Genomic DNA, 26,752 nt, shown 5'->3' with positions numbered 1-26,752 from the left:
ATATTCTGCTCATTAAGCAAAACCGATCCCTCTAAGGTTATCTAGCATCTCAAAACCAAAACACTAGACGACAAAACATGATTAAGCCCTCACCTGGTATGTAATGAACAACAGAAATATGCGATAATTCATATATTTTCAGCAAAATCAGCGGTCAAAATTTGGTCAATATCAACTTGACGTATTTCTTTCAATTTTGCATTTAAAAAACCTGAACACCCCTCATTTTGAAGGTGTGTGTGTGTAGAATGTTGCTCCTATTTTGATTTTGGAATTCACTCTTCAGTTGTCAAAATGCCGTCCAAGCAAGAAGAGCAGCGTATCAAAATTTTGCTCGCGCATCGCGAAAATCCGAGCTACTCGCACGCAATGTTGGCAAAATCGCTAAAAGTTGCCAAATCAACCGTTACAAATATAATTAAAGTGTTTGGGGAACGTTTGTCGACAGCCAGGAAGTCTGGATCGGAGGGAAATCGAAAACCGGAAGCCGCTGAGACGACAAAGAGAGTTGCCGGTAGTTTCAAGCGAAACCCTAACCTCTCTCTCCGAGATGCCGCAAATAAGCTGGGTGTATCGTCTACAACCGTGCATCGAGCCAAAAAACGAGCCGGACTATCGACTTACAAGAAGGTAGTGACTTCAAATCGCGATGATAAACAAAATACGATGGCCAAAGCGCGATCCCGGAGGCTGTACACGACGATGCTGACGAAGTTTGACTGCGTGGTAATGGACGACGAAACCTACGTCAAAGCCGACTACAAGCAGCTTCCGGGACAGGAGTTTTATACGGCAAAAGGAAGGGGAAAGGTAGCAGATGTTTTCAAGCACATGAAACTGTCAAAGTTCGCAAAGAAATATCTGGTTTGGCAAGCCATCTGTACCTGTGGCTTGAAAAGCAGCATTTTCATAGCTTCCGGGACTGTCAACCAAGAAATTTACGTGAAAGAGTGTTTGAATAAACGTCTGCTGCCTTTCCTGAAGAAACACGGTTGTTCCGTACTGTTTTGGCCGGATTTGGCATCTTGCCATTACGGTAAAAAGGCCATGGAGTGGTACGCCGCCAACAACGTGCAGGTGGTTCCCAAGGACAAGAACCCTCCCAACACGCCAGAGCTCCGCCCAATTGAGAAATACTGGGCTATTGTCAAGCGGAACCTAAAGAAGACCAAAAAAACTGCTAAGGGCGAGCAGCAGTTCAAGGCAAACTGGCTTTCTGCGGCGAAGAAGGTGGACAAGGTGGCTGTACAAAATCTGATGGCAGGGGTCAAGCGTAAGGCCCGGCAATTCGGATTTGGAAAAGCGGAAGCCTAACTGAATATTTTTCCTGAATTTTATACTAATTGAACTTGAAAAAGAAATTTAATTTGATTTTTTAAATAAACGATTTCACCGATTTACACGCGTTTTCCCTTGACCAAATTTTGACCGTATCACCCTTTATGATGCAATATCACAACTGTTGATAAAAGGAACGGATACCATCTTATTTAAGACCTGGATGACCTGAAATGTATGTAACCGGGTTAATACTTATTTAAATGTAATGTAATATTGAAAATGCGTTATAATGCCATGTAACAAGATACAATAAACACAAGATTTTTACAAAACAGATAATGAACGATTCAGATTTCTTTTCAAGCTGGCACTATGCTTCCCTGGAGCCGCTCATAATAGCTAACATTAAGAATTAAGTACTTATAATAAAATGTAATTTACAATAATATTAAATGATGTAAAGTCAATAATGAAAGATATGTAGTACTATAAACACTGTACATATACGATAACCAATAGCTAGCTTAGCTTAGATTGACTGCACATATCAATTGGTACTCCGTGATTGATCAGAATCAGTGAAATTGTGCAATGAATCAACTGAATGGGGCTGGGAGCGGCCGTCCATTCTCATTGTACAAGTTTCAGTGACTCTATATGTAGTAGATCAATAACGGCGCCGGCCACGTCCTTGCCATCAGGTTGAAGTAGGGAAGGAATATTAGAGTGACCTTTGTTGTTTGTGGGCCGTGTTTACCTCTGCACCCCAACAAAAGACACAGAAAAGGAGATTTTGTTAGTATTTAAGTTGGGTTCGTTGGATCAGGATTCACATTGATAAGTGATGCGACCATGGTTTTAAATGAATCAGTGTTATCATGCATTATACTTGGATTTGCCCGAAGCCAAAACCAAATGGTGTATCATTGGGCCTTATTTCGGGTGTCACTACACGGTGATAAGCAAGTGATACTCAGAATAAGAGCCGTGATTACCGTACAAATCAAATGGGAATCACTTCACCGTGACGACAAGTGACAACTTTTCACCGTGATGTGACACCCGTAATAAGCCCCATTATAATATAAATCTGAAGACGTTCCATCATCGAAATGCTGAAAATAAACTTAGAGCATGAGCATGAGCAAAATTGATCGCTCGCGACTGCCAACACCAAAGAGCTGAAAACCAATTCAAACAAATCAAATCAACAGACAAAACTAGCTAAAAGAGTGAATCATTACAGTATAAATCTAATGATGTTCCGTCATCAAAGAGCTGGAAGAAAACTCAAATAATTTAAATCAATAGATCCAGTCTGAATGAAGGCTGCAAAAAGAGAATAATTATACAGCAATGACCCCATTTTGTCAGCTAGCAAAGTATGTGTATCTTAAACATTCATCTTGAAGGAGGAAGGTATGAAATTACAATTATTTGGAATTATTGAAAAATAACAGTCTGATGCGCGGAGAGATTCACAGGATCGGGTCATAACTGTAATGAAAATATTAGGAAGATTTATCATCATCAAACTATTCTTGAATTGACCTGGAAGAATGCTTGTGAATAATTATTATACAGATAAATTAAATTGATAAACTAAATGGTTCAAACAACAACTCCAGCCTGTAAAAAAGCTGAAAATAGGGAATCATTACAATGTGGATCCCCCACGGACTTCTACTCAGTAAGCAAACGTGGCAGCCACCAGGCTAGTCGAGCTGCTCAATTTAAATATTGAAACCTTATTTTGTGGTTCTTAAGAATACCGATTGAAACACAATGTAAACAAAAAAAAGTTAAGAGTCTCATCCGAATCAAATGATTCCAAACGATACGCATTCATAGAAATTAAGTTTAAATAGACAAAAGTAGAAAAAAGGGACAATCTCACCAAATCAGTCCAACTGAATCCCTTGCAAGCAGCTATGTCACGCTTGGTGTAGTAGCTCCGATCATAGACCCGCCCTACGGGGATCAATCCTCTGGTTGAATTTAGTCGATTTCTCCATGACGCGAACACGAAGCGACCGCTCACAAAATCATACAACGCGTAAACAAACTGAAATCAAAAACTATCACTCGCGACGCCACCAATTTCTGTACCGGGAGCACAAGCGAAGAAAAAACAAACAACGCAGATAGCGACATCTCTTCTGATGCCTGCAAACATGATGCATCACGTTTTCTTTTTCGATTCCAAAACTTCTCGGAAAGCGAGACAACCACCAATCACACACGTATAACCGTCCGGGAGGCAGAGTGCCAGCGCTAATCTGGCAAAATCAGCGAACGCACGCGCAAAACAGAAACAAACTTATACACAACCGTATCCGAACAGGTTCGAAGCTGAACTGAAATACATTTTTTTTTTTTTTCAAAAAAAAAAAAAAATCATTTTTTTTTATTTGTAGACATAAAACATGCTTAAAGATACTTTCAAAGTTTCACAGAATGTTCTTCTTCTGAGAACGAGAATCGTTTCACAATAATATAATTTTCATTTTCTGGCCTAAAACTATTTTGATGACTGTGTTCCGGAAATTAGTTTGACACGATTATAACGAGTTTTAAGTTTTCTTTCCATAGCTTTATGATCTGCGTCTGAAAAAAAGCCATGTGCATTTTTGAATCGATTTTAGAAATTGCTTATGTATAAAGCTCTTAAGCAGTTGTAATGAGATGCCCCTGCAAACTTGCTTTAGCAGCATTTCGTTTCAAGACTCCTCCCAAAGCATCACATGGACCTTCACCGTGGCATGTGGCGAAAAAGTTCCACTCCGCATCTATACCAAAATCCTTTTTCAAATGACACAAATTAAAAGCTGTCATCTTATTTTTGTACTGACTGCCTGATCCATCTGAGAAAAAGTGAATTTTCTTAAGGCTGGGTATCTTACTCTTGATGAAATTTATACAATTAACTACGAATAATCGAACTGAAACATGGTTGTGCTTGGTAAACTCCGCGATTGCAGTGAAACTAGTAAACATTAAATCTTTGGTATGATCATCTCTATAATAAATAGCAAATGGTTGTATAGTGCACTGTGCGTTTGCCCAATGAAAAATTTTCAGAAATCACATATTATTATGTATACATTCCGTTACGTTCAAGTTACTTTTGACATATTTCAAGTAGGGTAGAGAACTAGTTCGGCCGAATCGCCCATTTTGGAAAAGAAAACTTCAAATAAATCCATGATTTTAGAGTTAACAAGTCAATTATGCGTTTGGTACGATGCTAGTCGTTTGGTACGATGCTACGAACTAGTGAAAAATGCCGACTAAAAATTTATCTGTATAGACCTGGTGCAACTTACCATAGCAACCACCTGTTTAAATTTTTTTATAAACTTAGCATCCCAACTAACAATTTTGGGAGCAGATTAGCTTATAAAGTCAAAAAATGCCTTATGTAGCTAATTTGCGCCTGTATAGGCTGGTCTGCAGCTAGAATTGTTTGATGGGATTATCTCTTATGTAAGTGATGTGTCACGTAAAACAGAATGATGCTATTTGTTATTATTTGTTCAGTAGAAAACAAATGGCTCAAAATCAATGCTTTCGAATGAGGCTTTTTTATTATATAGCAAAAGCATATGATATTGTTTTCAAAAGTTTCAAAAGTTGAAACTATTAATTTATTTCACTAAAATAGTTCAATCAGGACTTGGTCAGTTCCTCAAACTATGGTTTCAACTTCAGTCAATTGACTACACTTACTAAACCTTCGAACAGAACCAAACGTCAAAAGCAGCAGCAGTTTTATTCAAAGAAAAAAAATGCCTTACCAAAACCGTCACATGACAAGTAAACATAGGGACGAGTATGATTGAAATGCAAAACTTAGCAAATTCTTCCGCTAGTTCCGATTTCACCGCCGCGTCGCTCAGTCCAGCTCATGATTAATTAATAACAGATGGGGCCATTTGAAGTGCAAGCTACTCTTTTGAGGATATCATTCTCGCGTCCAGCTAGTGTTCTGATGTTGTTACTTCTCGATGGTATGATATGGCTGCAGCGTCCAGATATTGTTGATTTCCACAACCGTATCCAAGACATTCCTCCGGAGTTCATCTACGATGTGTACGACTTTGTCATTGTCGGAGGAGGAAGCGCTGGTGCTACATTAGCTGCAAGGCTGTCGGAAGTTTGCGATTGGGACGTACTGCTGTTAGAGGCTGGTCCAGATGAAACATACATATCCGATATTCCATATGTGTATCCAGTGTTGCAAAAGTCAAAATTAGACTGGAGCTTCAAAACGATGCCAAACGAGAGCTTTTGTCAAGCGATGCAAAATGATCAGTGTGCGTGGCCTCGAGGTAAAGTACTCGGTGGTTCGTCAGTACTAAACGCCATGATGTATATTCGTGGCAATCCAGAAGATTATGATGAGTGGGAAAGCTTTGGAAATATTGGTTGGAGCTGGAAGGATGTATTACCATACTTCATAAAAATGGAGAATGTGCGTGATCCAAAAATAGCCAACAAGCCATGGCATGGCACTACTGGGCCACTGACAGTTGAATTGTTTAAAAATCGTTCTGAATTGTACCCATTTTTTGTTGAAGCTGCAAAACAAATGGGTGAAGTATGGGCTGATGAAATGAATGGTCCCTCGCAGCTTGTCTTCGGGCCTCTTCATGGATCAATCAGAGATGGACTACGGTGCAGTACCAACAAGGCATATCTTCGTCCAGTTGGAATGCGCAAAAACTTGCATATATCATTAAACACTATGGTTGAAAAAATATTGATTGATCCTGAAGAAAAACGAGCTTATGGGGTTATGTTTAATAAAGAAAACCGACAACGATATGTGTTGGCAACGAAGGAAGTTATTCTGTCAGCTGGTTCCTTGAATAGTCCACAATTGCTAATGCTATCAGGCGTAGGACCACGGAAGGAGTTGGAAGAACATGACATTGAAGTTATTCAGGACTCACCTGGAGTAGGGCAAAACCTGCAAGATCATGTTGGAACTGGAGGACTTGTGTATCTAATTACTAATCCCAACAAAACAGGGCCACTTTCCGAAAATATGCTTGAATCAATCAGAAAAACATCAATCGAAAACTTCTTATTCAACAATAGCGGAATATTAATGATGATGCCTATATGTGAGGTAATGGGCTTCATTAATACGAAATACAATCCACCCAATAGCACACGTCCCGATATACAATTATTTATGGCAGCAGAAACGGATGTTTCAGATGGTGGAACGTGGGCAGCTTATGGTTCGTCTTTTACTTATGAATATTATGCTGAAAACTTCGGGAACTGGATATACCACGACGCATTTCTTTGTTTGCCACTGTTATTGAGACCATTAAGTAGAGGATACCTCAAACTGACTAGTAAAAATCCATACATCAAAATATCTATATATCCCAATTACTTTGCTGTGCAACGAGATATTGATACATTGGTAAGAACAATATATTTAATTAGGTTCAAATATTTTTCATTTTTCTTATTTTAGATTGAAGGCTTGAAGTACTGTTTGAAAATTTCAGAATCTCCTGTACTGGCAACATTAAGTCCAACTTTCATTTATGATGCGGATAAAGAAACTACCTGCTATAATAAGAACGATGAGAAGTTCTTCGATTGTCTAGTGCGACACTATTCGCAAACAATCTATCACCCAGTAGGAACGACGAAGATGGGTCCCAAAACTGACCCGCTAGCAGTAGTTGATGCACGGCTCAATGTTCATGGAATCTCTGGTTTACGTGTGATTGATGCTGGCGTTATGCCTACGATCACTTCCGGGAACACCAATGCACCAACCATTATGATAGCGGAGAAAGCTTCTGATATGATTAAAGCTGATTACATGCGGGAATTGTTGAAGAAACCGGACTTAAAACCATGTTATACGTACAACTACCTGTATCACTAATAATGTTACTGGTATTATAATGACACATTTATTTAATAACGTATGTTGAGAGGTAAAATAGCTACCAAAATAGCTATGAACAATAATTGAAATGAGTTCTGATGATACAAATAGCAGGATAAATATATTTTAATTTGTGAACATTTATTCAGCCGTTTTCTTAGTAAAATTTGCCAGGGTACTAAACACCGTACAAATTTTATTAAATTTAACGTTTTTTTCTGGCCTCATTTACTTCTTTCGAATATGTTTTCGCCATCAACATACAACTAGTTAAAACATATTCAATCAAGTCAGGCCTATTATAATTTTTGACGTGATCATGAATTCCATTCTCTGTTCCCTGGCAACAAATTCAAAAACCTAAACTGTACCCGGAGTTGTTAATAGTTTTCCGCCATCCGATGCCACGTACAATAATTCGTAATTGAAATGTAGCTGAAATATAATAAATCGACTTTCATCTAAACGACAGTTCATTTATCAATAATGGCTACATAATCGAGAGTATTCCGTCACGCTTTGATCGGGAGGAAGCCGACAGAATTGAACCCACTTTTTTCTGACGACATTGTCTTTGGGAAACCGGTAGAAACTAACATTTTGTATCGTTTTATTCGGTTTATTTTTACAGAAGAATGCCGTGTATTTTAATGAAATTTGTCAAAAAATCACTACCGATAGAGTTAAAATATATTCGTTTTATCGTGACGACAGTTGCTCAAATTAATTGCTGCGACAGTTAAAAGTCACTTGAAGTATACACCAAATTGCGGGTTGTAAAACCTTGCAAACAAAATAACTTAGTTGGCCGTACAACCAGATTTACTTGTATTCTCTCCATGCGTCTCTTATAAAGCATCGTCAAAGGCCAAAACATGTTCAAAAAAGTGAAATGACAGTACATTTGTAGTTATATGTTTTTTTTCTGAACTAGATAGCGGGCTTCCGTCAAAGATAAGTTTTCAAACTGAAAGTGGAAACATTTATTGAAAATAGAGGCAAAAAAAGAGTAGTTTTGTATGCCTTTGAGAGAAGTTCCGAGGAAAAGCCCATGGGAGCAGGAGGTTTCAAAATACTCTTGTCCTGCGAGTTTAGATACCCCTCACTGCAGGTGAGTATGAAATCATAAGACGTTACAATGATATTTTGTACTTATTACAAAAAAAAAGGTTGTGAAGTATGCGTTTGATACATAAAACCTATCGATTTCGCTTTCAGAGAGGCCCAATCAGCGATTTTATGATCCGTGAGCGCTCACTCTGAGTGAACGTTCACGAATCTTAAAATCGTTCATTGTGACTCTCTGAAAGCGGAATTGACCATTTTTTTATGTGTCAAACACACACACTTCACAACCTCTTCTTGTAACTTACAAATACAAAATCTTATTATAACATCTAATGATTTTGTAATTCCGAAAATCATGATTTATAGCAAGTGAGTGGATGCAACCCTACCTGGTCCTAATAAATTTTGTATTGTTATTTTGCTTAACGACGTGTTCAGGGTATCATCCAAACCATTTGATAAATAGTTCTAAAATTTGAGTTACCGTTCGGGTATGGTATTTTTAATTATGGGGAGCTCAGACGACGATTTCTATGGTCTGCATAAGAAATCTCCCAGGAATAATTTTTCAGGAGAAGTTAGTAAAACTTCCGGAAGAAGTTGGATGAAATTTTCGGGATACAAAAGCATGGGCGAAGTCAGAGAAAGCTTTCGGGAGATGTGGGAAAAAATATCAAAGGAAGTCAATTATAATTTAGTGGAAGCAATAAAATCAAAAATCGAAAACAAAACCTAAGGAAGAAGTTGGAAGACATTTTTGGAGAAACTTTCGGACAAAACTTCCAGAAAAATCGCAACAAAGCATTCAAAAGAATAGATTTTTCCGGAAGAAATTTAGAAGAATCTCCTGGGGACGTCATTCAAATTAAGTTGTTAAAACTATTTATGGGAATTCACGTATACTTGTCAATCTAAGCAGCGTTCGCACTTCTATTTTCTCAGCGTCACGCACACATATGTCGTGTTTGTTTATTTAGATTTATATGCTGCTTGCTGCTCTATCCAATCGACATAATTGTCCAAAATTGTTTGAAAACTTGTTTACAACGCTCCAAACTTCTCAGGTGAATGTAACTACTGTCGGCATTTTTTTTTTTTTTTTTTTCGGATACCATTCCATTTCATCGCCGTGTTAACCAGCTGTTCTATTATTGGCAACACGAAATCAGCCCGATTTTAACCCCGATACGCACTAATAACACTGTGCAACAAATCGGAACTTTTTTTTCTAGGACTGAGAAAGTTGACCATATTTGACTTTCTTGTGGTACCCTGAATAAAAGTCCTGAACAAACTTATATCCTAACGCGTCCTAATTTGTTGGTACTGCCTAACTAAAGCATGTTACGACATTGCCGTCCAAGAGTTTTTTGTAGAAAATGACATTTTTTTACAACATTTGAAAACGATATCTCGTTGTCTTACCCCTCGTTTGGGTGATTTTTTTTTAAATTGGGTTCCCCCTTAAAAATCTATAATTCATGTAAAATCACTGTAATAAACCATAATATGTGCTAGTATGTTGAGATTTCCATAAAGTAATTATTTTAATAACCCAAAAGAATGAAAACACTCTAAATGCGACGATTTTAATCATATTTTATTGTTATTTTATTCAATTTAAAAATATTATTGGTCTTGCTCGATTATAAGAATAGCAAAACTTTCTAGGACTGTAAAATTGACCATATTTGACTTTCTTGTTGTCCCCTGAGTAAAATCCTAGAACATACTTATATCCTAACACGTCCTAATTTTTTGGTACCGCCTTCTTTATGAATTTTGGTATGTTGTCCCGATGATGATCGTATGCTGCTTGACTAAAGCATGTTACGATATTGCTGTTGAAGAGTTTTTTGTAGGAAACGATTAAAGGAACATTTTTCTAGAATTTTTTTTTTTTTTCATATCTTTATTAAGGAGACTTTCAGCCGTTGGCTGGCTCGTCTCCGAGCTAGAATATTTTGCTGTCGACCAGAAAATTCCTTGACTCCCTGAACAACTTTGCCAAAGACAGTAACTTTCTAGCTGGTCAGAAACTCGAGTATTGAACATAAAATATTGTCCACCAGACAACAGGTCTTGACTCCCTGTACATAATTGAACGTGTAGCGCTACTTAGTAAGAAAATTCTGAACTATTGTATATAAACCTATAACCTTGAACCTCCTGTACAACTTGACTCAAAACAGTAAATTTCTACCTGTTCGGGATCTACTATATGCAGCACAATTAAATTCTGAATACAAGTAAATAAATAAGCTTGTTATGATTTCATACCATACATCCAATGAAAAACCTGTCCAGATCATGTTAAACATAATATTAAAATAGTGGTTTTCTACCAAAAAAGCTCAAAACTACCTGTCACTCATCTTGTCATATCTTAAAAACTGTTCATTCAAATCATTTGCCCATGAAAACACATCAAGGAGGAAAACTCTTCCAAAGTGTGGATAAAATTTGAGCTAAAAAAATAAAGAAATTAAGGATCCTGCCCTGAGTGAAAATATCCCATTTTTCGATACTTTGAATACCTTCCGGTAATCAGTCTGTTTACTGTAACAGATATAAAATGCCAGTACACCTATAAAAAATTACTTTAAAATACGTTCAAAATGGACTGCCAAGATCAAACATAACTTGCTTGAATGTGGAGTAATCTTTTCTTAAAGATAAAATTTCTAAAAGTCTCAAAAATCCATTCAGCCAAGACATTTACATTCTCTCTGGTCAGGATCTCGAGATATTTTATATGCGAGAATTTTACGTGTTTACTAGCGCCAGGTAGTGAGAAAATTCTGAAATTTTGTGCGCCAATCAATAGGCTTTGACCTTCTGAACAACTTTCTATCTGGTCAGGCTAGTGATATATCACATGCGAGAATTTCACATGCATGCAAGTATGTAACTTTTCCGAAAACAGTAACTTTCTATCCGGTCAGGATCTCGAGATATTCCATGTTGTAACCAATTAAGTCAAATTGCATGTAGTATGAACACCGCTTACACGATTTCCATTTACAATTTCCCTATAATCCGAATTTTTCGAAGGTTTACTGTAAACAAAGTTTAGCTTGTTTAGTTCAAAACAAGTTTTTTGAGGAATACAAGTTGGTTTCAGATCGATTGGTAGCTCAGCACAAAATGGCAATGGAAAACTCATAATTATTGTACAAAGTACAACAGCGCGAGTAACGGAAGGTTAAAGTCGTGACATTTTTGATCCACTACATTTACATTTGTTTTGGTTTTTTGTAGGAGCCGATAAAAAATCTTTAATTTTCGTATGAACTGTAGTCAACTGAGCTCAATAAAAAAAACTCCATGTTCAAGCAACCAAAGAATCGTCTTGAATATTTTCTTTCGGCGACTTTGAACTACTTGGCTATTAAGTACTATTTGGTAACTGTCCTATAATATTTGTTGGACAAGACTCATTTATATTACTTTAATTTTGATCGCTTCAATTTAGATCAACACATATTTAACACAATATTGCAGCCCGTTTATTGTGACAAAAATACTTTATACCAGGGTCTTTCTCATTCGTGTAGTCAAACAGAAATAAAATATGCCGTTATTTTTTTTTCCATTATCTGTATTTACATTTTACATTTTCTTTGACCTCAAAGCATAAGTTTTTCGTTAGGAAGTTTCATGGAATTCTACGTAATTTCTGAATACCTAAGATCATCTAGGATTTCGATACTGATTATTCTATTGTTCATGTTTAGGTATCATATAACAATCATCTCACCAGTTGATTGTCGATTGTCAGATCACAAAAGTTCTCTTAGGATAACGTACTTTTTACAAATCTTAAAACTAGTCGATGACACATTATCTTCGTACGTTAAGTAGTCAAAATAAATAAATTCTACGACTACGAGCACTCTAATGCATATATACAGCATAGTACAGATTATATGGACTACGTTTTTACTACGCTTCGTTTGATCCAGAAATCCTTGATCATATCGGCACCCTTTTCGGCGATCATTATCACTGGTGCATTCGTATTTGCACTGACCAGCTTTGGCATGATACTGGCGTCGATAACCCGCAGGCCACGAACACCGTACACACGAAGCTGCGGATCTACCACTGCAGTTTTATCCCAGTATGGTCCCATTTTACAGGTACCAACAGGATGGTAAATTGTACACGTATATTGCCGTATCATGCATTCCCAGTACAGATCTGAGAACAATTTGATATGCTTGCAGGCCGGATATCTGTAGCCACTCATAGTCGATTGGAACTTTTGCATGGTTTGTGTCCGCGATACAGCGTAGGCTATTTTGGCTCCTTCAATCAGGGTCTTTAAATCCAGTTCATCATTCAGGTAGTTTGGATAGATATATGGATAATCCAGCGGGTTACTACTTCGCAACTTTATCTGACCGATGCTTTTCGGGCGAAGTAACATAGGAATAATACTCCAAGCATCCATATTATTCAGAGGTGCAAATACGGCATTGTAAAATGAATCTGTAAGGCCATGTGCCTTGCGAAGTTGATTTCCACCATCAGAGTTGGTGGATCCAGAGACAAAATGAAACTCAATATCTGGGAAGTCATCAGACGCATTCACATGTTTTGTGTTGACAAAAGCAAGTCCCTCTACACCTCCAAGAATCGTCAGAGGTCCTTGTCCCAGCACAGCATATTGCAAAACTGTTGACATAGTATGGTATCTGTGTTCCACAATCGTTACTGGTTGATTTACTAAAAATGTGAGGCCACAAAGTGCAACGTGATCCTGTAGGTTCTCACCAACTGCTAGATCTTTGATCAATGGGATTCTATACTTTGCCAGTTCAGTTTTTGGTCCTACTCCTGAGAGCATCAATATTTGAGGTGAGTTCACAGAACCTCCCGACAAAATAACCTCCTTGGATGCTCTAACTACGTGGACTTTTTGACCTCTGATAAACTCAACGCCAAAAGCTACTTTCGTGACAGGGTCAATTATAATTTTGGTCACATGGGAGTACATGGCTACATGCAAGTTTGGTCGCAGTCTCGCAGGTCTCAGAAAAGCTTTACCAGTACTGCATCTTCCGCCGCGCCGTATCGTTCCTTGGGCAATCATAAAGCCAGTAGCCTTCGCGCCGTTCAGGTCCCGATTATCGTATCCCATTTCAACACCTGCCTCCACGAAGGCAGCTGCCAGCGGTGTATGATACGGAGCTTCCCCCACTGTTAGGTAACCACCCGTGGAGTGATACGGTGTATTCGCCAAATACGGATTGGTGTTGTCCTCCGATTTCTTAAAGTAGTACAATGCATCTTTATATCCCCAGCCGGTGTTGCCCATCTCTTCCCAGTTGTCGTAGTCCTTTTTGTTACCACGCAGGTATAACATGTAATTGAGCACACTCGATCCGCCTATTACTTTACCACGAGGCCAATTGCAACGTCCGTCTATCATAGCTGCAATAAAGGGATACCATATTAGTTATTTAAGAAATTTTAGATTTGATACTAATGAAAAAAAAAATAGAACAAACATTGAACACAAAATTTGCTATTTAACAACGAATGTTCAGGACATACAAGCATCGAACTATGCTGTATATTTTAAGCATGATATCATCAAAAGGTACGATGTATTCACATGTAATGCTGTGGTTTCTGATTTGCGTTCTGTGGATCTGATAATATTAGCATTTAATATTTACATATTATCGTATCAACTGAACGCAAATCGTATGACCAAGCTATTTTACATTATTATATTTCAATACATTTATTTATTTTACATTATTTTTTAGTAAAAATTTCACATAATTAGCAGTGGGTTAGAAACAGAAAATCTTAAATAGCTCCTAAATGAGCGAGTAGTAGCAGAAAAAATATATAAAACGAAAACATAAGAAATGTTTTGATAAATATTGTGGTAAAATTCTGTATTGTTCGGTCGGATAAAAACTATAAAGCAATAATAAATTAGTAAATAATGCACATTAAATGAACTCTAAGGTGGGACAAAATAAAACTAACACAAAAATAAATATTATGATAATACATATTGGAAATGTGTAGTTAACTTAAAAAAATGTCTAAAATTATTGGTTTTTACAATTCACTATATAGGAATACTTTTAATTGCGGTTAGCGACTTATATTCAGATTTTTATTGTTTATGAGAAAGTTAGAAGATACTGAGAAGTAAGTACATATCATTGGTAAGAGACGTTTGTGTTAGAAAATTTGCGAAAAAATCTAAAGGCACCGGTGGGCTTACTTCTCAGTATCTTCTAACTTGCTCATAAACTATATAGGAATATTCATTCGATAATATTTCAAAATATGAATTCTTATCAAAAACCCAGGTAAACATATGGCTTCAGTATGAACTGAACTTATATGCAGAGTTAATCGATTACATATATAGACCAATAATTGAAATAGGCGGAATAACCAAACGTAAACAATGGATTTAAACGTAAATTTATCGAGAATCAAAACACATCAACGCAAACTAACAATGTCATTCGATAGAGGAAGTTTGCGCAATCAGATGCTAGGTTTAGATTGCTTAGGTGTTTTTTTGGTTTTCGAGAAATTTGAGTTTAAAGTCATTGTTTACGTTTGCTTGCTCTGCCTATATATGTCCAGTAAAGTTATAAAAAACTACTTTTGTTGATAATGTAAATATCTTACCAAGGCAGTACTTTCCCGATGGCTCCGTTTTGTATTTCCAATCGAGTTTACTCAACTGCAAATATCCAGCCATCAATGGCACTTCAGAAATCTCGGTCTCATCCCCGCCGGCTTCCAACACCAACACGTTCCAGTTTTCTACTTCAGTCAGTCGATTCGCCATTACTGCCCCTGAAAATTCGGACAAGTTCAGTGCTAAGCATGTATCAGCGCCATTACATCAAATTTCGCAACACTACCAACCTGCCGAGCCGGCACCTATTATTATGAAGTCATATTTATCTAACATTGCATCCGACGGTACATCGATGACTCTTGCCTCTGGATCCATGAATTCTTCGTACTGAAAGTAGGCAATAGCCGCTACCAGCATAGGCACGAACCAACCAACACTGGAAGCGGCTGTTGCGACTGAGCCAAAGGCGGCTCCAACCAGCTCACTCATATTGGAGCGTTCGTCACTAGCGGTCTAATTACGAATTATAGTCACTCTCTCTCAACTTATTCTACATTGAGAGCGAAAACATGAAGTTCAATTCGTCATATACGCTTCGCAAGTGAATTTGGTAAACTCATGCGTTATTCATTCGCAATCCAAACTAGCACTTCATTGTTTGTGCTATCTACCACCACATCGTTGAACTTCGCTGAGTCAGCATCTACATCATATATGTAGCATTGACAGCACGTGCGAACCGGTCTGGAAAAGAAAAAAAAAACATCAAAAATCAGAGAGCATTGCGATCATGGTTTTGTTTAGGTAGCCGTATCTTTTTGGATGCACTCAAAATCAAAACTGAAAGATTTGAATACAAATTCGCAAAGTTTTAGGAATTAACTGTGAAATTTTCAACAAATATTAACATCCTTTTCCATGTAACAAGACTAACTAACATTGCTATCCTGTTCTCAAACCGTTCAGACGCTTTATTTAAAAAAAATCTTTACTTTCTCTTGTGGAAAATGAACGGAAGTATCAAAATGATAAAAGTATCTTTAGTCGTCTATCGCCGCTAGCGAGCAAATTTGTGTGTAATTATCAATCCAGTTTCGTAGACGGGCCATCAACAACAGACCAAATCTTGGGTCAGATCCTTGAAAAGTGTCGCGAATATCAAGTTTACATTCATTACCTAATCCAGGATTTCAAGGCCGCTTACGATACTATTGTCCGTCAAGGGCTATGGAAAATTATGGACGAAAACTGTTGGACCGGGAAACTGACCAGATTGATCAAGTCTACGATGGATGGTGTCCAGTGATGTGTGAAATGATACCTGTTGCCTTATCGGACTCGTTTGAAACTTGCAAAGGACTTCGACAAAACGATGGTCTTTTCTGCCTCCTCCTGTCTAGCATTGCGCAAGAAGATGTTATGAAACATGCGGGCCTTCACCAAATATATTATATTACAAAATGATTCACTCGCTTAGCTTGCGAACCAAATTTTTGCGATGCAAGCTCCTCAGTGGTCAAAAAGGCTACTAATGTATTTGTTTATCATCACGAGTGGTAAATCAAATGAAAATACGTATAATATTTTAAATGTATTGATTTCAGCATACTATTTTATTTGGTGACAACAGTGACACATTTTCACATGCAAATTTTCATGTGATATACAAAAAGTAATTAATTAAATTTGACTTTTATTTTTGTAATATGTATATGATATATATATGCAATCAAATTTGGTCAACTTTTCCTCTTTCTAGTGCTGCATAAACACTTTAAACATATCCAAGGATATTGTTGATAAAAATCATGTTTCAATAGTGCACCAGCGCGACTGCTGGAAGGTTAACATGCGAGGCACGATCTTCAATAAATCCAGCTAGTTTTTTTGGTTCGCTGACAAACGTGCTTTTTATCGGAATAATGTTCATGCAGAAACATGAAGCAAAATGAGTTGAATTAAAGATGAATACGGCGAGAACATGTTGGCAAGGGAAGTCATTTCGTGTTAAAGATCCACCTGGGTAGAGATCCAGGAATACCACGCAACAGCTTGGGAAAACATCTTGTGTCGAACCTCGAGTAATCTTGAAGAAATCAGGAAGTAGCGGTAATGTTCCAAAAGCCCCTCCACTGGGTTTAAAATCATACGATTTTGATATGAACTTTCCGCGAAATCCAGTTTCTTCCAAGGCTTCAATGTTCCAAGTTGACGTTTTCTGGCATTGTGGATAGCATTCTCGAATTATTGATTGTGTCTGACTCCATGAGGAACATCATGGGTTTGATTATTCCAATGTTGAAAACTCTTTTGAAGCAACCAGCTTCTACGTGGCAATTACTTTCCTTGATCATCAACCTTTATGGAAAAAATTACTAACATTTGAGAATGTGGCAGTGTTTGTCTGAACACCTGAACTGATATTAAGCATACAAACTCTAAATGTTTGCAGCCATTGTTACTAAAGACATAAAATTTATACAGCTTAACTCAAAAGCGACACTATTGGTTTTCTTTGAGGACTACTTCAAAAGTGTCTTTATGTATCCATATTTGATCAATCCATCAATAGTATTTTATGAAATTTAAGACAACATTATAGTACGCAATGCTAATGTAACGTGATGTATAGCGTATCAAGCGCCTTTTGTTACACAACAAAAAAAATAACTGTAATATCACATCAAAGTGGATGCAATTCAATCGTGTCGAAAATATGGTGTAATATTACTTGCCAAAAAGGACAAAATTATCATTAATACAGTGCATGAACTGACATTACGTTGCTTTTACTGCATTTGTTTATCCTCTTGGATGTAATAATTAAATTTATTTTTTGCTGTGTACGGCACATTCAAACCCCCTGAAAAGATAGTGGGGGCAGGAACCAAAACCGAATGTTTGTTTAAAATTGTGTAATAACATTTCAAAATCATATTACAGCTGATAACTGAGCAATTAATCTCAGATTTCAAGAAACAAGAAACAAATGATTATACAATTTTACTAACCTCTAGTGTTGCCTCCCACGAATAGATTATTCACTCGAGCAGACATCACGTAAAAATGTGCCGAGTGGTTTCTCATCGAGCATTTCGCCTATGTGTCACATTTATCGACAGTACAATCCTTGCATCGTCATCATGGCATTTCACTTTCAACTCACGTTGTAGCGGGTGAAAAATGAAGTAATAGCAGAGCGTAATTAAAAGTTTACAAATCATCAAATCATCACACTAAGTTCCAATGCAAGGGAAAGTACAAAACTTGCTTGGGAAAACTGTACTGTGGATAACGGTTTTCTTCAGCTCAGCAAATGATAGCTAAATAACTATGACGAAAAAATAGCATGGATACAAGATTGCGAAACTCATCACACTGCTCTTTTTACTGTTATCTTCCATACTCAATCAATATTCACCAAATGTTGTGAGTTTTCAAATTATGCGTACACAAATTCGGCAACGGATATCCAAGGGCACAATGTGAGGCCATTCTCTTTTGTAAAGTTAATTTTTCTTATTTTTTCTCATCTGGTTTTCCTGTGCCTAATAAGTTTTCATGAATCATCCCCAATATAAACGTATCACTATGAAATCGGTTTCGATTGCAATTTCCCCTGGCTTATTCGTTGCTCATTCCGTGGACTGACTGACCCAAAAACTACGGATTGAATCGTCAGCAAACGTGCGTCGTGTCACGTACCACTAGCGAGGGTAACCATACTTTAAATTTCACTCCAGTTTTTGGAAGTCGTCTTTTATTGTTGTTTCACAATCCTCTAGTAAGTATGCGGTTTCCGATTTTGATGAGACTAGACGAAAGCGATGTTATACCATTTATGTCAGCAGCTTGCGTCAGGTTATGCAACTTGTGACCTTTTGAGTAACAAAAATCGTAAAATTTGATAATGTTCCATTCCCAATTAGCGAGCAACGAGGGGAACTAGACTGTTCCAGTTAAATTTGAATAAAATAATACAGAGGCCAGAAACAACTTACTGATATCGGCTGTGCCTTGAAACATCAAGTGGTACTTATATTGCAAATATTTTTTTTTTTTTTTATTTCTTTATTATCGAGATTTTCAGCCGCAGGCTGGTTCATCTCCCATATTGCAAATACATTTTCAAACGTCTTTATTAAAGACACTTACATACGTTTCTTTCATCCCAAAAACAAACCCCCTGCGTCAACAATCGTCCAAACAAATTGTCAAAAATGTGTATGTACCGTAAACAATCACTATCTCATCCCCTCTAAGCTGTCTAACTAGTTTATGAACAACCCCTTGAAAAAAACTGTTAAAATTAAAATTGGGGATTTTTCTGCGGCAAAAAATCTCTGGTCACGTCATCCTTCGGAAGGGAAATCAAGCCGTTGATCCCGGTTCCATGTGTTGATGGATGCGATATCTACCAGGTGTGGATACCGCCTCCCTGGCATTAGATTACCCTCAATGGATGGTAATTGATGCACGTTGATGATTGATTGGTCAGTTTGACCGTTTGTTTTTTAAAACCTACCTCAGGTTGAGGTTCGCACTGACAAAAAGTTCGTTTTCGGATCAACTAAAAGTCCACCATTTTTATTAGTTTTCCGTACTGAGTACCAATGCTACCGACGCCAGGGAGGCAGCTCCCACACCTGGACCAAAACTATCGGCCCATCAACTCATGAAACGGGTACCAACGGCTTTACTTCCCTTCCGAAGGAAGGTGTGATCAGATATTTTATGCCTCAGAAAATCCCTACGGCGCGGACTGGGATTGAACCCAGGCCTTTTGAGGTGAGAGGCAATCACGCTTACCGCTACACCACCGGCGCCGCTAACTAAAAGTCCACTAATTGAAACAAGTTTTCAGTTAAAGGACATTTATCCAACGCAACGCTGCAATTTCAAAATGTCACTTTATCTTCCACTATCCAATAAGCCTCCTCCATTCTGAGTTATCCTTCTTTTGTTCTGAGAGCCACTTCCAGTGGTTCCATTGTATGGCAGTATCGCCAACGGGGAGCAGAACGCTTCCATTGTAGCAATGGACGGAAAACGTGGTCATCACTCACACACTCATCACGAAACGGTTGCTTTACAAAGTCAACGACGCATCGACAGAAAGAACTGTTGATGAAGAACAATGAGGAGGACCACGCAATAGTTGCTGCCGAGTAAACAGACGATCGCGTGACACACATCGACAGTGGCCTGCTTCTCTGGACAGGTGAGTTAACACTACCTTTCCGGCCATATCTCCGGAACCAGTTGACCGAAAAATATGTAATAGCGTTCTATGGGACCATGGTATCTTTCGTTTGGCGAATGTTGCGTCCAATTTGGTTCAGAGGTTGCCGATAAACACTTCTTCTTCTTCTTCTTTCTTTCTTCTTCTTCGCATTTTTTAAGCTTATTGCTTATGGCATATTAGCTTATTGCGTGCTCTCAACATAGTGTTCTAGATACACTTCCACAGTTATTAATTGAGAGCTTTCGATGCCTGCCACCATTTTTGCATTAGTATAATTGTGTGGCAAGTACAATCATACTCTATGGCCAGGGAGTCGAGAAATTTTCCAACCCGAAAAATTGGGTTCTTTAAGGGTATTGAGGTAAATGCATATTCGTAATCTGCATTAGAAATGGAATCCAAACCCAAAATTTCATCAATTTTGGTACACTGGAACTATTTAAAATAAGAATGATTACATTTGCAAAAATCCACTTATTAGCGCCCCTCGGTGTCACTTTGTATGGGAGCGAGCTGTCAGTTTGTCAGTTTAGTGTCAAACAGTGATGTTATTATTTTGCTTTAAATATTGATTTAAAAATCGAGATGAAAGTGTGTGGGTTCGAAAAAAATATCGCTATGCTCAGAAAACGAAGCTCTTTCAGATGATATATAAAAACCGATATATTTTTCAAAATTAAAGAACCCAATTCCTAGACCGGACCGGGAATCGAACCCAGTCACCTCCAGCATGGTCTTGCTTTGTAGCTGCGCCTTTACCGACTGAGCTTTATTTTGTTACACACAAACATACACCTGATCTCGTCAAAATAAGTGGATTGGTTAGTACATGACAGTCGGTCATAAGTCGTTTTACCAAGAAGGGTAAAAAAAACTTTAATAGCAAAAAACTAACGCCTGTTGATATTTTTTCATAAAAATCTAGTGGAAAACTTATATATAATAGTAACTTTTCTGCAATTTTAAAGTTGGACACGCTTTGATAAAAATTACAGTTCAAAGCTATTTTAGCCCATAAAAAACTATTATACAATCATTCAAAAAACCGGACAGCCTGAAATCCGTTTATTATTCTAGCACATTTTGAGATTTCCTAAAAAAAAACTGGAAAAAGATATCCAAAATCTATGAAAAGGTTTTTAGGTTTAGGTTTTTGATTAAATTTACATGTAAAAACATTTTTTATCTGATCACGAAATAAAGTGAGACTCGAAACAAAACTGAAAGCTTGATTTTTGCGATTTTTTTAAGCCGAACTTATGACATAGGGTTACGGTATGTAATGTGGGTCTAGTCCTTTCATTCGGCCTATCACGCAAATAAATAATTAATTAAGGAATATTACACAAAAAATAAGGAAAATATTGATCACTGATGGTTGATAAATGTGTACCACACACAAATCAATTTATATCACAACATTTCAATACATTTTCAGCTCTCGTAAGTAATAAAACTGGTTGAGAATATCACAATGTTCGGAGTTTTTAGCCGCCATGACTTATAAGGTTAAGATGGGAAGGTTGACTGACGATCATCAAATGGCCTGATTATGGCATTTATTGATTGGAATTACCTGATAATACACACTAGACGTAAAACTTACAGTTGCTGTTTGAATATTTTATGTTTATTTTAATTGTTTAACAACGTTTTCACAAGTAAAACATGGACCCAACTTTAGGGACACATTTCTTTTCTATGTTCCTAACTATGGCCCATGAAATTCATTTGACAGCATATAGCAATAAGAGTAACGTCAACAATGTTGTTTTGCATTTGGATGATAAGGAACGAACAGGAAGGGAGATTTTTTCTGCCAAACCTGTATAATGAACATCACAATGTTCTGATTTAGATATTCTGCGGTCAAAAGACGATAAGCGAAATTTTTAATTTTTAATTTTTAAATTGAGTGATTTAATGTAGTTTTCGTAAAATTTTCTCTAAGAAATGTTTTGAGGAATGAAGAGCATTAAGTTAACAGTGATAGTGATAAAAAAAAATACATCAGAAAACGTTACCAAGAGCGTTTTTTTGAGGATCAAACAAGATAGGACGAAGTTGCATCCATAAATAGACCCAATTTGGGGACAATAGACCCATATTACATACATTTCCCTCGTGAGTTATTGTCTTAAAAAAAGTAAGTTTTTCAACTTTTCGTGGTTTCTGATAGCAAACGACATGATAAGCATATCTAAGCATACCATTTAGCAGTAGAATATCGTTTGCAGGTAAATTCATTGATGAGTTATGATTAAAAACGTAATCGATGGCTGCATATTAGACCGAGGTTAGGGACGTATACCCTAATGGCATAGAAAAAATGTTTTTACATTTATAATTTCTTTGAGTTGTTTTTTGTAGTTGTCGATATCATCATTAGAAGAAATATAAATTCCGAAATAGACCAAAATCATCAAAATGACCTAAAATTGATAAAAATGCCGAAATCTTAAGAATGCCAACATTGTTTGTAAGCTAGAAATTTTGACAATTTCCATGATTTAGAACTCTGTTTGAGAATGTATCGCAAATTGCAACTAAAAATTGTGATATAACCTAAGCTTAAGATTTTTTTTTATCAGTTCGTTAGTTTTGCGAGGGGTTTAATGTCCCTAATGTCGGCCTAAATGCAAGGTTGCAAATACTCATTTCAGCTAAAACAATGTTTTTTTTTTTAATTATGAAATAATTAGATGCTATGATCATATTTTGAATTGGTAAGATACAAGAAGAGGTTGCAAAGAATGTGTTTGACATATTAAACCTGTTTATTTCACTTCATGAAAGTCACAATCAGCTATTTTTCACACACTCACTCACTCACTGACTCATAGAAAGCAAAATTTACAGGTTTTATGTTCCAAACGCATACTGTGTAACCTCTTCTTGTAAGTTACAAGTAAAACATGTCATCATACCATCTTTTGGTTTTATTATTCCGAAAAACATTATTTTAGCTGAAATGAGTATTTGCAACCTTGCCTAAATGTCCTTACTATTGGACCCAGGCATAAATTTCGAGCGAATGCGATTTTTGACAATTTTTCACTAGCAACCAAAAATTTCTATTTGTATTGTTCTGATGACACAATGGTCTAAGATAAGTTGAAGAACGGGAGATTGTGATTGATAGGGCCCAATCTTTAGATCAATAGGTCAACATTAGAGCCATTTCCTCTACCTAACTAAAGTTACAATTAAAAATAAATTATTTTAAATATTTCTATAGAACTATCCAGAAGGCATTTGAAATCCAAGAATTATAAATCCCAATCCGTGGATTCGTCTTATAAATATGTAAATAGATTTGCAGTGTTAAGCTTTCAATCCACAGTAAAATATAAAGCTCCGAGGATGAAAAAAAAACAAATTCAAATTTCCGGAAAAATGTTCTATTATTAAATCTTAATCTTATATTTATTTAGAGATTTAAAAACTTTTGGTAGATTTCTGGTAATGTGTAGGGGAAACAGCCCTATTGTTGCGGTACTTTAGCAGCGTTAGAAGCTTATTGTTGTGTATGGAGACCTCCATACACAACAATAGGCTACTAACGCTGCTAACGTACCGCAACAATAGAGCTGTTTCCCCTATGCATTTTAGATCGCAGGCTCCCTGGGAAATATCTTAACTTGTTCCGAAGTGTCGTACAAATTCTCAAAACTACGTTTCTTTTTCGGAAAGACGTCTCGAGAAAACAGGAGGATACATAGTATCCAGTTTCCCAAATGTTCCAGTTAGTGGTGTACCTATAGTTGCGATATGGGTGTTATGTCGGAATAATGGTAGAAAACCAGATACATTTATTATTCATCATTCTAAAATAAGCTGGAGATGAACCAGCGTCTGGCTGAAAATCTCCTTAATAAAGACAACCAACCTATCCTAAAATAAAGTAGATTTGCTTAGTTTTAACTTTGCATGACCAAAAACGACGGAAATAATGATTTTTCCCTGAGATTTTCACTCCTTTGCACCTATAGTTGCGGTAGTGTACCTATAGTAGTGAAATCTTTTGAAACTAATGCATCCCACTAATATAGGAACCAAAGTCAGCAACTACCACAACTTCTGGAACAGTGTTCCTATTAATGAAGAGCGAGTTTTCGAAAAATGTATAAAATTTTATTAGAATGTAATCTTTTCTGTAGATTGACGGATAAAAATTGTATGCAGTTTTTAATAAATAAATTGTCTGAGTTCCTCCACTAGCAGCTCACCTACCCTGTAACGATGATTCTGAAAAAAAGATATAGCTTAACAATCCCGAGATTTCGACTTTATTTTGAAAATGTTTAGTGTAGCAGAAATGTGGTACTGAAATTTGGGTAATATTGGTGATTTGTTATTCAAATTTTACCTGAGAATGTATGTGCTCAAGATTTGACAGTTTTCCCAAGGACTTCGCTAATAGTTACGCCAATGCAATCATCCATGCGCTATTTGGCAAGACATAAAATTTATCTCACTGTACCCTGAGTAGGATATTATTGTCATTATTATTGTATCATGTAGCCCCGCATCAAATTGCAGCAACTATTCAAAAACAGACCCTTAACTTCTACTTTTTTTAGACTTGAAATGAGCAAACTTCTAATAAACGATTCACCAGGAGGACGGGCCTGGCGTAGTTGTTAGTATCCATGCCTTCCACACTGAAGGTCACGACTTCAAATCTCATACCAGTTTCAAGTCACGAATAACCTACTACCTACAAACATTTTTAAAATCTCTTTAGGGAAAATGGATGTAATGTCGGCCTAAATGCCATTAATTTGGATCTATACATAAATAGCGACCAAAAATATCTATTAGTACCGTCCCAATGACACGTTCATCTAGATAAAATTAATAAACATCAAATTTTTAGCGATGGGCCCAATCTTAGATCCATAGGCCAACATTAGAGCCATTTCCCCTATTAAAAAAAACTACTCCCAATACAATTACAAATTTTATTTATAATTTTAATCAACGTAATGTATTGACAAAATAATTTGAAGCTTTCGTGCATCGAAATAATTCTAGAGCTTTAAAAAAATGTGCCATTTGTCGTATCTCCGTTTAAAAGGAAAAACGTGTTTCTATCTGGAAGGATAATCGTAAAAAAATAAGCTACTGAAACTGTTGCTTAACTTTTGATGACATGCGTCTCTAATTTAGTTACGATACAATTATATGTTCACGCACTTAATGCTCATTAGTACTCCCATCCTACTGACAGTTAACAATCAAAACTATAACCACTATAATTGTATTCATAAACATATTCATTCCATAAACTCCTAGTGGATTTAAATCCGTAAGAGAAATGAAAATTCCACTGTAAACAAGATAATGTTATACGTTGTAATTGCATAAGCCAGGTTGAATTCGACTCGTCTCGCTAGAAAGACATACGGAACATGTCTCATGTTTCCCCATTCCGCTCAATTAGCAGCCGATAAAAAATGTGTTTCTCACTTTCTTTCTGCGTGAAGCAATACTCTTAACTATGATACAACAACGAAATAGAAATGAGTACACAAATAACACGTTTGTACCGGTGCAACGACCTTAACCTACACCTTCTGATCTCACCTTTATGCGCTGCTTCGTCAGCATCCAGTCAGATCAATGCGCTGTGCTTCACCGAAGGCTCCAGAAATAGCGCCGTATCCAAACCTGTTAATGAACAGCAGACAACAGGTTGTAAAATTCCGCCCACTGGCCCAATTGTACTTTCTTTTGTTCCCTCCTGCTAACTTCTATTTTCACTTCTTCAGCCAGGTTCTTCACTAATACAACCGATTTTGTTTGCACTAAAAATAGGTCAGCCACTCTTCACTAGGACTTGGTTTTGGTATGCACTTTTTTATGATGACACACAGAAAGGTATATTAATATCCGGAACACTTATTTGGCTCGAACAATTTTGGTCAGCAACGACATCGAGCTGCTTCACACTGGTAGCCCATGCGATCTTTTTATCGAAAATGCGCAACAGCCCCACACAACGGTTCACGATATCCGTGATATGTTTACAGTCCATGAAAGTTAGATACCAACTGACTCAACCCGGCTGGATGTGAAGCCGATTCAGCCCGCGCTGATGGCATGTACCGTTGGATCTTTCTTTCTCTTGGATATAATTTCTCTCCTTCCCATTCACACTCCCCGAACCACTGCAGTCTTCATATGCTTCCGTCCTGTTAAGCCACGGTTGCGTGCATACGATTGAAGCTTCGGCTTCTCGCGCGGTGGTGTAGTTCGTTTTCGTGCAGACACCTGTGGATCATTTCTTGATAGCGCACCCAATAGCCAACTAACAATGTCAACATGCTCGGAGTTCGCTTTTATATCGACTGTCATACGATCCAGTTTTTATGTAGCATCCATTGCGGAATCACTGTGGACATAATTACGATCTGCTCTGTTCGGAAGCTCACAGTTGGCTGACCAGGTGACCGTTACATTGACTTTTGAACCTTCCCAGTTTTCCCACCATTTGGTGCACATTTGAGGACCGGTTTGAAGCATTGTGATGGTCGTAGATAATGCAATGCTATTCATGCTACTGCAAGCTGCACAGAGAAAAAAGCAGCATAGTTTAACGCAAATT

At 37.1% G+C, this 26,752-nt stretch overlaps 2 protein-coding genes across 2 annotated transcripts; one reads left to right on the top strand and one right to left on the bottom strand.

Moving 5' to 3' along the window:
- The first annotated feature begins 4,955 nt into the window (after positions 1-4,955).
- On the top strand, positions 4,956-7,761 carry LOC135713831 (glucose dehydrogenase [FAD, quinone]-like). Its single transcript, XM_065237066.1, has 2 exons — positions 4,956-6,721; positions 6,776-7,761. The coding sequence occupies exons 1-2, from the start codon at positions 5,207-5,209 to the stop codon at positions 7,196-7,198; spliced, it is 1,938 nt and encodes a 645-aa protein (XP_065093138.1). The 5' UTR covers positions 4,956-5,206; the 3' UTR covers positions 7,199-7,761.
- Positions 7,762-11,911: 4,150 nt separating this feature from the next.
- LOC135713823 (glucose dehydrogenase [FAD, quinone]) lies at positions 11,912-26,519 on the bottom strand. The gene is made up of 4 exons (XM_065237058.1): positions 25,732-26,519; positions 15,185-15,641; positions 14,942-15,112; positions 11,912-13,708 (listed from the first exon to the last, which is right to left on the bottom strand). The coding sequence occupies exons 2-4, from the start codon at positions 15,384-15,386 to the stop codon at positions 12,204-12,206; spliced, it is 1,878 nt and encodes a 625-aa protein (XP_065093130.1). The 5' UTR covers positions 15,387-15,641; positions 25,732-26,519; the 3' UTR covers positions 11,912-12,203.
- Positions 26,520-26,752: the final 233 nt, after the last annotated feature.

The sequence above is a fragment of the Ochlerotatus camptorhynchus genome, unplaced genomic scaffold (genome assembly GCF_037179485.1).
Source record: "Ochlerotatus camptorhynchus isolate MF236.1 unplaced genomic scaffold, CSIRO-AGI_Acam_v1.1 ptg000586l, whole genome shotgun sequence".
Classification (NCBI taxonomy): domain Eukaryota; kingdom Metazoa; phylum Arthropoda; class Insecta; order Diptera; family Culicidae; genus Ochlerotatus; species Ochlerotatus camptorhynchus.
The sequence above is the reverse complement of the archived record's forward strand: the minus strand, read 5'-3'. Positions and strand labels throughout refer to the sequence as shown.

Coding starts and splice junctions, on each gene's coding strand:
- LOC135713831 (XM_065237066.1), top strand. CDS start 5,207: ATGGGGCCATTTGAAGTGCAAGCTACTCTTTTGAGGATATCATTCTCG. Junction 6,722..6,775: donor AACGAGATATTGATACATTG/GTAAGAACAATA, acceptor TTCTTATTTTAG/ATTGAAGGCTTGAAGTACTG.
- LOC135713823 (XM_065237058.1), bottom strand. CDS start 15,386: ATGAGTGAGCTGGTTGGAGCCGCCTTTGGCTCAGTCGCAACAGCCGCT. Junction 15,113..15,184: donor AATAGGTGCCGGCTCGGCAG/GTTGGTAGTGTT, acceptor CCGAATTTTCAG/GGGCAGTAATGGCGAATCGA. Junction 13,709..14,941: donor ATCGGGAAAGTACTGCCTTG/GTAAGATATTTA, acceptor CCTTTATTGCAG/CTATGATAGACGGACGTTGC.